This window comes from Pogoniulus pusillus, chromosome Z (genome assembly GCF_015220805.1).
Source record: "Pogoniulus pusillus isolate bPogPus1 chromosome Z, bPogPus1.pri, whole genome shotgun sequence".
NCBI classification, from domain to species: Eukaryota; Metazoa; Chordata; class Aves; order Piciformes; family Lybiidae; genus Pogoniulus; species Pogoniulus pusillus.
The window spans coordinates 15,845,961-15,858,336 of NC_087309.1; the positions used below are offsets into that span (position 1 = coordinate 15,845,961).

The 12,376-nt window shown below is 44.7% G+C and overlaps 1 protein-coding gene across 11 annotated transcripts in view; it reads right to left on the reverse strand.

Moving 5' to 3' along the window:
* CELF4 (CUGBP Elav-like family member 4) overlaps nucleotides 1–12,376 on the reverse strand; it is an 869,014-nt gene that overhangs the window by 46,032 nt on the left and 810,606 nt on the right. For 7 of the 11 annotated variants that reach the window (XR_010301405.1, XR_010301404.1, XM_064140830.1 and 4 more), the window contains exon 11: nucleotides 10,874–11,017. Coding sequence is in view for 9 of the 11 variants with exons in the window: in XM_064140830.1 (XP_063996900.1) it covers nucleotides 10,874–11,017 (144 nt within the window). In the remaining 2 variants the exon portion in view is untranslated. The remainder of the gene's footprint in view (nucleotides 1–10,873; nucleotides 11,018–12,376) is intronic. The other 4 variants (XM_064140834.1, XM_064140832.1, XM_064140833.1 and 1 more) reach the window with 1 other exon arrangement.

Consider the following 12,376-nt stretch of genomic DNA (forward strand, 5'->3'; position numbering starts at 1 on the left):
TTCTCCTGTGCCCATAAATGGACACAGTACTCCAGATGAGGTTTCACCAGAGCAGAGTAGGGTGACAGAATCATCTCCCATGATTCTTTTGATGCAGCCCAGGAAGGAATTTGCCTTCTGGGCTGCAAGAATGCATTGTTGGTTCCTTGCTTGGCTGTCTCTTCTGAACAGCTTGCAGCCATTGATAGCCACACTCAAGTTAGGGAATTTGGCCCACCGAGTTTCAATAACGTAAATCAGTTCATATCTTTCTAGCAGCATGGTAGCATCTAGGTCCTGCTGTTTGCTGCCCAGGCTTTGGAGCACATGAATGATACAGGTTCTGTCAAAGGAATTTTAGAGGAGATAGCAGCAAGTAGCACACTGTGCAGGCATGCAAGAGCTCAGTCAGATTTTTTCCCTTGGTCTGATGGACTGATTTGGAGCCAAGAGCATCAAGTTTCCCCCCCTTTTTTTTTCTGGTGCAAACTTCACGTTGTTCATTTCTGTTTGTAGTATAAATGGCAGTCTCCCACTTTGAAGGTCGTGAAATGACAAAGATCTTGCAGTAATGAGTTCTTCCATCTAATTACCCCATGAGTAAAAATATTTAATATGGCTGTGTTAGTGTGTCTGTGAGCAAATCTGTACAAATAAGGCTCATAACTTAATACTCTGGATGGACTCCAGTTTATAATTTGTGTGGATATATGGATAGACCAGTGATAGACACACGGACAGGCAGATAAATAAAAGATGGATTATACTAACATATTCTTGTCTTACAAATTGTTAAGCTACAAAAGAAAGCAGAAGTCCTTGTGTACAATGTATGGATTTTCTTCAGTGTGAGTTATTGGGAAAAGACAGAGCTGCTCCTTTAACTGGAGAGCTGAAAACAGCTGTTCCTTATGCATACATGCTTGCTTGGTCTGAAAGTTTTGGTAAGTCAGTGAATAACTGACAGTTAGATTTATCTCCCCAATAAGCAATCAACATTATAATAAAGGAAAAATGCTTTCAGTGCACCTTTGAGAGTGAATCAGAAATTAATCTAAACATCAAATTAATTATAGTTTGTAAATGAATAGCAGCTCGCAGCCCTAATACTTCTCCCTCTCCTCCCTCTTAAAGACTCCCCCAACCAACTGCAATGGCTAGAGGCACTGTGCAGTGAGTTTGATGAAAAGTTCCTTCTTTTTCTTACTCATACAGCAGTTTATCATCTGGGGAGGAGTCCCATCATTTCTCTGCAGATTTGAAAGGCAAAGACTAACCACATGAAGTTCAACAAGGACAAGTGCAGGGTCCTCCACCTGGAGAGGAATAACAACAGGCACCAGTACAGGTTGAGGGCTGCTCTGCTGGGAAGCAGTTCGGTGGAAAAAGACGTTGAAGTCCTGGTGGACAGCAAGTTCTGCATGGGCCAGAAATGTGCCCTTGTGGCCAAGAAAGCCAATGGCATCCTGAGGTGCATAATAAAAGTGTGGACAGCAGGTCTAGAGAGGTTCTTCTCTCCCTCTGTTCTGCCCTTGTGAGAGCTCACCTGGAATAGTGCCCAGTTTTGGACTCCTCTGTTCAAGAGAGACAGAGACCTGCTGGAAAGAGTCCAGCAGAGAGCCACAAGGATGGCTGGGGGATTTGAGTACGTTCCCTATGAAGAGAGACTAAGAGCTTTGGAGCTCTTTAGTCTGGAGAAGAGAATACCGAGAGGAGATCTGATCAATGTCTACAAATATCTGAGGGATGGGTGTCAAGTGGCTGGGGCAAATCTCTTTTCACTGGTCAGCAGCATTAAGACAAGAAGCAACAGCTACAAACTGGAACATAGGAAGTTTAACCTCGACATGAAGAGAAACTTTACATTGAGAGTGACAGAGCACTGGAACAGGCTGCCCTGAGAGGTTGTGGAGTCTCCTTCTCTGAAGACTTTCAAAACCTGCCTGGATGTGTTCCTGTGCAAACTGCCCGAGGGGATCCTGCCTTGGCAAGGAGGTTGGATTCAATGATCTCTGGAGGTCCATTCCAACCTCTAAAGTTCTGTATTTCTGTGCAATCTCAGATGTTGTCTGCTTTGGATTATAACAGATTAGCTGGTGAATAATAAACTTTTGTGCCTACTTTCTCTTTCCTCTAGGAGCTTTAGAATCCTTCTAATGATGTTCTCCCTCCCCTTTGACTTCCCAACTAAACTGGATGTTTCATTAATGTCTCCTTCTTTGTGTTGATCTGAGCTGAAACATGCTAGGGGTCAGGCACACCTAACACACCTGGGAAATTGTCCCCATACTGTCAGCTCAGGTGCTCAGATTAGTTGCTTCTTCCACTATACTCTGAGCTTTGGTCCATAATGCCTAGCTGTATGGAAAAGACAATCTTTTACTGTCCAGGGACCTGAAACAAGATGTATTGTCACTACATCATGCAAAATAAATGGCATAGCCTCATTTTGTGGGCTACATGGGCAACAGCAAAAAAGCTGAACTCCACCTCTCACCCAAGTGCTTTCTAATAATGCCACTGTCTGGTAAGAATTTTCCTATTTACCAATTGGCAAATCAGAAGATAAGCCCCAAAACACTTTGATGTGAGAAATAACTGACCTCTTCAGTGGATTCTAAAGCCCTCTGCAAAAGAGTCAGTATCCTTCTGCAAGAAGGGAAACCTGGAACACAGTTAGTTTGACCCCTGGTTACCCATATGGGCAGGAATAAGTGACACCACCACCAAGCAACGCTACAGGCTGGGGACAGAGTGGCTGGAGAGCAGTCAGGAGGAAAGGGACCTGGGGGTACTGATAGATAGTAGGCTGAAGATGAGCCAGCAGTGTGCCCAGGTGGGCAGCAGAGCCAATGGCATCCTGGCCTGCATCAGGAACAGTGTGGCCAGTAGGACCTGTGCTCAGCAGTGGTCAGGCCACACCTTGAGTACTGTGTCCAGTTCTGGGTCCCTCAATTCAAGAGAGATGTTGAGGTGCTGGAACGTGTCCAGAGAAGGGTGACAAAGCTGGTGAGGGGCCTGGAACACAAACCCTATGAGGAGAGGCTGAGGGAGCTGAGGTTGTTTAGCCTGGAGAAGAGGAGGCTCAGGGGTGACCTCATTGCTGTCTACAACTACATGAAGGGACATTGTAGCTAGGTGGGAGGGTGGCCTCTTCTGCCAGGCAACCACTAATAGAACAAGGGGACACAGTCTCAAGTTGTGCTGGGGGAAGCGTAGGCTGGATGTTAGGAGGAAGTTCTTCACAGAGAGATTGGTTGGCATTGGAATGGGCTGCCCAGGGAGGTGGTGGAGTCACCATCCCTTTGAGGTGTTCAAGCAAAGCCTGTCTGAGGCACTTAGTGCCATGGTCTAGTTGACTGGCTAGGGCTGGGTGCTAGGTTGGACTGGCTGATCTTGGAGGTCTCTTCCAACCTGGTTGATTCTATGATTCTATGATTCTATGACTGGAAATTCTAACTCTTACACCACCTTTCTCTTGGTCCTCCTTATTTACCTGAGTTAATATGAGGAAAGTTTGGGGATTTTTTATTATTAAATGAGCAACTGCTAGATTTGGCAGGGTGTGCTAGAGGCACATTGTGTGCAGGTGCTGAACAACATTTTTCTGATGTACCTTAGGGTCTGTTGTTCTACTCTTGTGTCTTATGGAGTGCCATGAATGCACTTCATACCTGGTCTGTCCCTAATCCCAGGTCCTCTGCATAGGTTTGTCAGTGTCCTAGTCTGTTGATGCTTCTTTCCCTTTCAGCTTCCAGAAACTCTACGGACCATCATGACCTGCCTGCTGCCTTATATCTCCCACTCCACCTCTCTACCACCACCCGGCAGCATTGAAATGCCACAATGTGCTTTTAATAATGTAATACATATCTACCCAACCCTCAGTCCTTCTGACCTGTGTTGCCTTCTGTGTCCAGTCTTCATACCTCACTGCTTTTCTCATCTTTTATCTCCCTGTGGCTCTTTTTTTTTTCCTTTCGTATGCTAGGAGCCAGAGAAGATTCAACATGGATTAGAAATATTTAACAGCAAAGGCAATTAGCTACTATTATGACCTTTGTCAAATGGTTTTATTTTCTCTGGTGCAGCATCTTCAAAGAAAACTGTGTGTTTTTCTGACCAGGATGGCCCACTAGCAACTTTCAAGTGGATTATCTGCAGGAATTTTGAATGAAACTCAGTGTACATAATGTACCAAGCCCAAGATGATTCTTTTAGAGCATATAAATATGTTCCTGAGAAACTCTTACAGTTTGTACTCAAATCCAGAGTTCTTCTTGCTGTGTTTAATATGGAATATTTAAAAAATGTGTGGCACCCCTTCTAGCAATATGAAAGACCATCTGGAAGGCACAGAAAGGATAAAAACATCCAGTAGTTGTGGCTGCTTACAGTAGGGATGTCGGACCACATCGAGCTGAGTAGAAGGAAACCACAGTGTCTCTGGGGCATGAGAGTGATTCTTGACAGCTTCCTTGAGTCATTGTCCCATGGGGAGAAAGCAGAACTGTCACACCAGCAGGTGTGGGGAGCAGGCACAAACCAAGGACACACATGGGGGACAAGGGGAAAGCATGAAGCAGAACTGACCTGACAGCATCCACTGCTCAATGGCATCCAAAAAGTCATCTTATTTGACACCTTGGGGTAACCATTTACCCCTGATGCTCCATCCACTTACCCATTTCTCTAATTTCTGTCATGTTTCCCTAATTAATATTGCCCAAACCTATTCCTTTTCTTCCTTTTCTCTGTGGAAAAAAATTCTAGAACACAATAATCCTAATAGTATGATTTTACTGGATTTTTTTTTCTTTTTCTTGTACATAGACTGGTCAGTTTTAACATTTCTGCATGACTGAGAGGGAAATTATCATCAGGATCACTGAGACCAGAATATAAGTGTCCTCTGACATGTCCCAGCACATGTCCTCCACCTTACACACATGGTGGGAAGGTGAGAGACTCTGTGCAGCCTCTGCCTTGTAGAGACACAAGCTCCAGGGTTTTGCGGAGTTTGGTGTCCAGGCTGTGGCACACTGTGCATGTGTGCAAGATATCCTAGATAAATCTTCTATAAGAATGGGAGCCATTGTCTTCAAGGAACATCCAACTGAGTGCAATTTTCTTCCTAGCGAGAAGTCAATCCTGTTGTGGCTCTGTCGTTTCACTAGGAATGGACATCATGGCCCAGTGGGAGAAATATGTTGGTGATAAAAGAAGTGCATGGGAAGAGCCTGCAGGTATAAACTTGATATTGAGTGAAGGATCAGTGAGAGCAGAGGAAGAAGGGCAGAACAGTAGAGAGTTGTGAAGATGAAAACACTAAAATCATGGAGCAGATCTTCCTGAAGGCTCTGCTAAGGCAAATGGAAAACAAAGCAGAGGTGATTGGTGGAAACCAGCAATGGGTTCACCAAGGGCAAATCATGCCTGAAAAATTTAGTGGCTTTTTATGATGAAGCCACAGCAACAGTGGACAAGGGAAGGGCAACTGATGTCATCTACTGGACCAGAGTAAGATGTTTGTCTCTGTCCCACATGACATCCTGGTCACCAAACTGGAAAAACACAGACTTGGTGGGTAGAGCATTCACTGGCTAAGGAATTGGCTGGATGGTCACCATGCAGAGTGGTGATCAACAGCACGATGTCCACCTAGAGACCAGTGACAAGTGGCAACCCTCAGGGGTCAGTGCTGGGAGCGGAGATGTTTTATATCTTTGTCAGTGATATGGACAGATGAATCAAGTGCACCCTCACCAAGTTTACAGATGACACCAAGCTGTGTGGCACAGTCAGCTTGCTAGAGGGCAGGCATCCATCCAGAGGAACCTGGAGAGGTTGGTGAGGTGGGCACAAGCCAACCTCAGGAGGTTTAACAAGACCAAGTGCAAGGTCCTGCACCTGGGTCGAGGCAATCCCAAGCACAAATCCAGGCTGGGCAGGACTGACTGGAAAGCAGCCCTGAGGAGAGGGACTTGAGGATGCTGGTGGATGAGAAGCTCAACATGCACCAGCAGTGTGCACTTGCAGGCCAGAGAGCCAACCAGATCCTGGGCTGCATAAGGAGACAAAGGTGGTGATTCTCCCCCTCTACTCTCTCTGCTGAGACCCCACCTGGAGTACTATGTCCAGTTCTGGATCCCTCATTACAAGAAGGATGTGGAAGTGCTGGAGCATGTCCAGAGAAGGGCCACAAGAATGATCAGAGGGCTGTAGCCCTTCTCCTATGAGGGCAGACTGAAAGAGTTGGGGCTGTTCACTATGGAGAAGAGGAGGCTCCCAGGTGACCTTCTTGTGGCCTTCCAGTATCTGAAGGGGGCTTACAAAAAAGCTGAGGAGGGACTTTTTAGAATATCAGGGAGTAACAGGACTAGGGGGAATGGAGTAAAGCTGGAGATGGGTAGGTTCAGGCTGGACACGAGGAGGAAGTTCTTCACCATCAGAGTGGTGAGAGTCTGGAATGAGTTGCCCAGGTAGGTGGTTGAGGCCATTCCTGGAGATATTTATGGCCAAGCTGGATGAGGCTCTGGCCAGCCTGATTGAGGGAGGGTGTCCTTGCCCATGGCAAGGGGGTTGGAATTAGATGATCTTTGTGGTCCCTTCCAACTCTGACTGATTCTATGATTCTAAGGTGCTCAGAGGGCTGGAGCACCTCTGCTATGGGGACAGGCTCTGCAAGAATTTGGGCTCTTCAGTCTGGAGAAGAGAAGGCTTTGAAGATACCTTATAGTAGCCTTTCAGTATCTGAAGGGGGCCTATAGGAAGGCTGGGGAGGGACTACTTACAAGGTCTTGTAATGACAGGACAAGGTGTAATGGGTTTAAACTGGCAGAGGGGAGGTTCAAACTAGATGTTAGGAAAGGGTTCTTTCCAGTGAGGGTGGTGAGAAACTGGCACAGGTTGCCCAAGGAGGTTGTGGATACTCCCTCCCTGGAGGTGTTTAAGGCCAGGTTGGATGAGGCCTTGAGCAACCTGTTCTAGTGGGAGGTGTCCCTGCCTATGGCAGGGGGTTGAAATTGGATGATATTTGAGATCCCTTCCAGTCATTCTGTGATTCTATGTTTGAATATGAGAGTGTGGAAAAGGCAGAGATGGAGGAAAAACCTAAGGGGTCAATTGGTGTGATGGAGTCTTTGGCCACGGGGATAGACATGGTGTGGGTGATTGGGAAGAAGTGAGATCTGCACACACTTGGCTATAGTTGAGTTGCATCAAGATGGGAGGAAAAGGAAAGCCAGAGGTCTCAGTAATTGTAAAAGAAAATGAAGGATTTGAGTCTAGCCAGGACGTATGCAACAGAAGAAAAGTCAAAGCCTGCCAAGTTAAAAGTCTCTTTTCACTGAGAAGTCAGGGCTGTTTCTCAAGCAGCAAGCACTCCTGCTATTTAAGACAACAGATAAGATTTCGAGCACTTCTGCAATTTGTACATGAGATTGGTGTTTGCTGTAGCTTGCATTCCTTGCTGCTCCTTGTCAGCCAGCAAGCATTGGCCTCTTAACTGGGAATGAAAGGTTCACGAGCAGAATGTAGTTTCCTTAGCACGTGCAGGTGCCAGTGCTTCTCTGCAGGGTCATAGACTCCAGAAACTTTTGTTCCTAACACCGCAGTAGCTGTCCCTGCATCATACTGCCAGCAGTAGCCAAAGGAGATGATGCTATAGTGGAAATGCAGGGAAGAATTCCAACCCAAGTGGGAAGAAATAAATGTCCCACTTTAAGGTGCTGTTCAACTGACTCATTCTATGTAGGCCAGGTAGTTTGACAGCTAGAAAAGAGTGGGAAATGAAGTACTTTCTGTCCTCATGAAAAAAAACCACACAACTTGGTGATATTTTTCTCCACAGAATGTTTGAAATTTGTCTAAACCAGAACTTCTTGATAATTTCTTGACAACCTGGGGCTAGATTCCGTTACAGCAATTTACTTAGGATCTACATAGTAGATGCATTTTAAAAGGTCATATAATGGTGGAATATCTTTCTGGGGCCAGAGAGAATTGTCCCCCTAGGCTACCAGTTGGAGAGCTCTAACTGGTTTAAAAGAAAAGCAAAACAGAATGCAAATACAATGTCTTCACATGCTTAGTTTTGGGAAATGTTTAAGTAGAAAAGGACAAAATTGTCTTACTTTCAAAGTTAACAATGTCCCCTGTTTTCCTTCAGGAAAAAGTTAGTTTAGTTCCTTCCTTCCTTCCTTCCTTCCTTCCTTCCTTCCTTCCTTCCTTCCTTCCTTCCTTCCTTCCTTTCTTCCTTTCTTCCTTTCTTTTTCTTTCGAAGTCATGAATGAAAAATTGCACTCAGTGTCAACTTCAGTGGACTTGGTAAATCAAATGAAGGCCTGATTTTCTCTAATATCTTCTATATTTTTACATGGCTTTAAACTGAGGGTCAGCAGGGTGGGAGGTTTTGAAGAGCAGCGTGACACACTTGAGGTAATTAGCTACCTATACTTCTGCTATTTCCATCCTTCTGGAGGTGGTGCACATGACAACATAGTGAACATGTTTGTCTGAGACCAGCAGTCACAGACTTTGGGTCTCAGGGGTCAAGTTTTAGTTTTCTTTGGCTTTAACTTTCTGTTAAAGCTGAGGGCCTGCTGTGACTGTTGATTACAGTGAAGTGGGGGTCAGTCTATTCTCCCTAGTACAAACTGATAGAAAAAGAGGAAATGACCTGAAATTGTGCCAGAGGAGGTTTAGATTAGATATTAGGAAAAAAATCTACACTGAAGAGTGCTCAGGAATTGGAATAGGCTGCCCACGGAGGTGGTGGATTTACTGTCCCTGGAGGTGTTGAAGAAACATGTAGACATGGCACTTTGGGATATGGTTTAATGGTCATGATCATCATAGGCTGACTGTTGGACTTGATGACCTTAGAGATCTTTTTTAACCAAAACAATTCCATGGCTTGAATATTTGCGTCTCAGAAGTAATATAAGGTGACTAAGATCTACTAGCAATGTCTAATTCCTGGATTAAGTTGCCTGTGCACTTTGGTCAACACATTCAAAGGCACTTTCTTCCTTTCAGACTGGAATATTCCACCATTACTTTTGGAGGTTGCTTCATCAAACAAGGTGATGTATAGTTTCTCTCAGTGAGACTCAATGTTAAGAAACATTTCTGCAGAGATCACTTAATTTCTGCTCACCTATCAACCACTGTCTTGCAGTACCTTGGAAGCAGCAAGAAAGTTTGGTCCACAATCCTGGCCCACAAGCTTTATTGCTATCCTTGTGGACTCCTCTAGCCAGAAGGTTATTGAACTGAGAGGAGATAAGGTGAATAGCGATTTAGAAGATACTCTACCTAACTTTGTTTGGCTTCTACCTCATTTCTTCATTTAACTTTTGTCTCACCAACTTGCCAATAACTAGAGAACCAGTTTCATTAGTTTCCTAAATATTCATGGTAGGAAGAATCACTGCATTGCCAAAAGTCCCTTTCTACTTGTGTATCCTTGAAGCATTAGTTTTCAAAGTCAACTAGAGCTGTCCTGGTCTGCTCATCTTACAAGATTTTATATGGTTAAAGCTCTAAAAAAGAGGAGGGATCTGGAGAGAATGAGGATAATTTGCAGCTTCCCACTTGACTCTCCCACTTGCCTTTTCATATCAGACTCTTCAACCTCCATTCTTCTAGTGCATGAGAATTCAGCAACCCAAAAACTACTGATGAAGGGGAATGCTGTGTCCCTGCATATCAGGGGAGAGAGCTACTGTAATCAAAGGGGAAAGCAGCCTATTTGGACCTTCTGTAGATGGGCAGGAAGAATTATGCATGGGCCTGAAACTCTTGCAAGTACTGCCTGACATGCACCATAGCAAGCAAGGGGCCAGACAAGCATTTTATGATGCAGCTGTATTGGAGACAAAATGGAAAGACAGCATGGAAGGGAAGTGTAGTGTGGAGACTGAAAGTAGCTTTAAAATAAGATGTAACTCCAATAAGTCTTAAATCTGCAACTTTGCCTGAAAGAGAATCCAGATCAGATGCAAGTAACAGGAAAAGAAAAGCAATAATCTGTACCGTTGCACTTCTCAGGGAATATCTGCAAGACTGCAGGATGGCAGGTGACAGGACCTCATGCCACTGTGCTGCCAAAAGGGATGCTTCACAGCAACACCTTTGCACAACTCGGGGTCTTACTGAGACATCATGCACATGTCATCATGTGGCGGTTGGATTGCTGAGCCCTCCCATTGTTGGTGCAGCTCAGTGCGTTCCTAGCTGGTGGTTCACAGGCAGCTGAGGTTGTGCTCTTTCTGTGTTCCAGCTAATGGGGTTGAGCCAGCAGCTCAGCTTAGCCTTTTGAGGACTGTCAGCTGAAGCACAGGGTAAGCTTAGTATATCTGTATCTGCTGTGGTGCTAGTTTGGGCCCAGTGGGATCAGTCTGTCTAAGATCCACCTAGCAGCCATTCCCCAAGAAAACCATGCTTTCATCTGCTCTTCAGCTCTGGTCCCATTGCAGTCTAATATATCACAGCTGCTGAAAAGCTATACACACAGCTCTGTCTTCCCTTCAGTGCCATGACCGTATGGAAATTGTCCTTCTGCCACATGTTCCCACTGCTGATCCCATTAGCGTTTCACCTACCCCTCAGCACCCTCTATTTTACTTCAGGTGCTCTACCCTTTTCTGTACCTACCACCAGCAGCTGCAGCACCTTGCATCTGACAAGATGCCAAACTTTCATCTCTCGCAATGCATACGACTCTGAGCATGAGACGATTAGGAGTGAAAAAGAGGAGGGGGAAAGTATTGACAAGAGTAAATTGAGAGAAATCATAAAGCTTAAGCAGAAAGAAAGCAGTTTGAAAGGTAAAGTATTCAGAAAAAGCCCTTTCCTAGATGAATCTAATTGTTTTGTTATCTTTACCCACCAAAGCATTTACTTTGGTTTGTCGCCCGATCCACAAACACTTTCGAGGAGATGACATTACCGAAAGGCAGGAACATCTGCATCAGCTCAGCATCCCCAAACTCCTGGGGCAGATGGTAGATAAACAGGTTACAGCCCTCTGGTCCTATCAAGAGAAAAAGAAGACCAGTAAATGAAGAGAAATAGGGTATGGGAAAGCATGTGTTGGAGATTTACTCTGTGTCACTGGTGAGGGTCACCTCTAGGAAGCAGTCTGTAGACTCTCAGAGGAACAGACAAAACAGAAGATCAGGAACTCAGGAATTTGCCCAGAGGCTATGCTACCTTCATTAACCTTCTAAGGATAGACACCAGAATAAAAATCTAGAGACAGAAGAATGAGCTAGCCCATATGGTCATGGAAAGAGAGAATGGAAGAGTAAGAATAAGAAGAATGAAACAACATTTGCCATAGTTTTCATTTGTTCCTCATAATCTTGTTTCATCTGTAGAGTTGTTGGTGACCCACACCTAACCCTTGCCTCTTCTCATCATCTGCACGTGGAAGTTTCACAATCCTTGTATCTGCATAAGGACTGTGATAAGCCCAAAAATATGCACAACTCCCCCCAGGCTTGTTTTGTGGAATTTTAGATCAGACTCCCCAGATTGACACACCCTGAAGACTCCCCCCACATCTGGACAGTTTTGCCATATCCCCCACCCTACAGTGATTTTTCAAGACAGATTACAGGTGTGTAATCAGACAAGAGACACTGCATTTTTTTGCCCTAGTTCTGTGACATATGTCGTATACTATTAGACACTTCAGCAGGTGCTTGCAAAAATATTGAGAGAGTAATTTTAAGTTGGATTGTGCAGTTTTGTTAAGACAGAGACCCTGAGAATATGTTTTGATGAAATAGCACTTTGCGACAGAAGTGGTAGAATCTGCCTCTGGTCAGATAGCCTAGAATGAAACATTTCAATGCTAACTTCATATTTAAGAATGTTTTACTTGAGCAAAAATCAAAAGGGATCAGGTATGTCCAGGGGATTGTTGCTAAAAAAAAAAAAAAAAAAATCACACCCACAACATTTAAACCCCTTTCAGTGTCCAGTAGCAGAAAACTGCACAACTTGAGGAGGCAGAGTTTGTATCTTTTGTGATCTTATTATATCCAAGGGTATTTACAGCTGCTGCTCAGCTCTATGCTGACCTCAAAAGCCACCACCAGCTGTGCTTTGCTCAGGGGCATTGAGATGAAGAGGATGAGGTGTGTGCTTCTTGCCACAAGTGTTACAGGGCAGAGGGAAATCCTCCTTCACCCCCAGCCCATGTGCCTACAACCCTGAGAGCTGACTCAACCAGATTTCCCCATTTATGTTTTGAACATGTTGTGGAAAAGGAAAATGTGTTTGCTTGTTTTAAACACTCTTGTTTTCTTCGTCAGGGCATAATTACAGTGTCATAACATAGCAAATTACAACTTTGCCTTTCCTATCAGGGAGAGGAGTTTGCCTA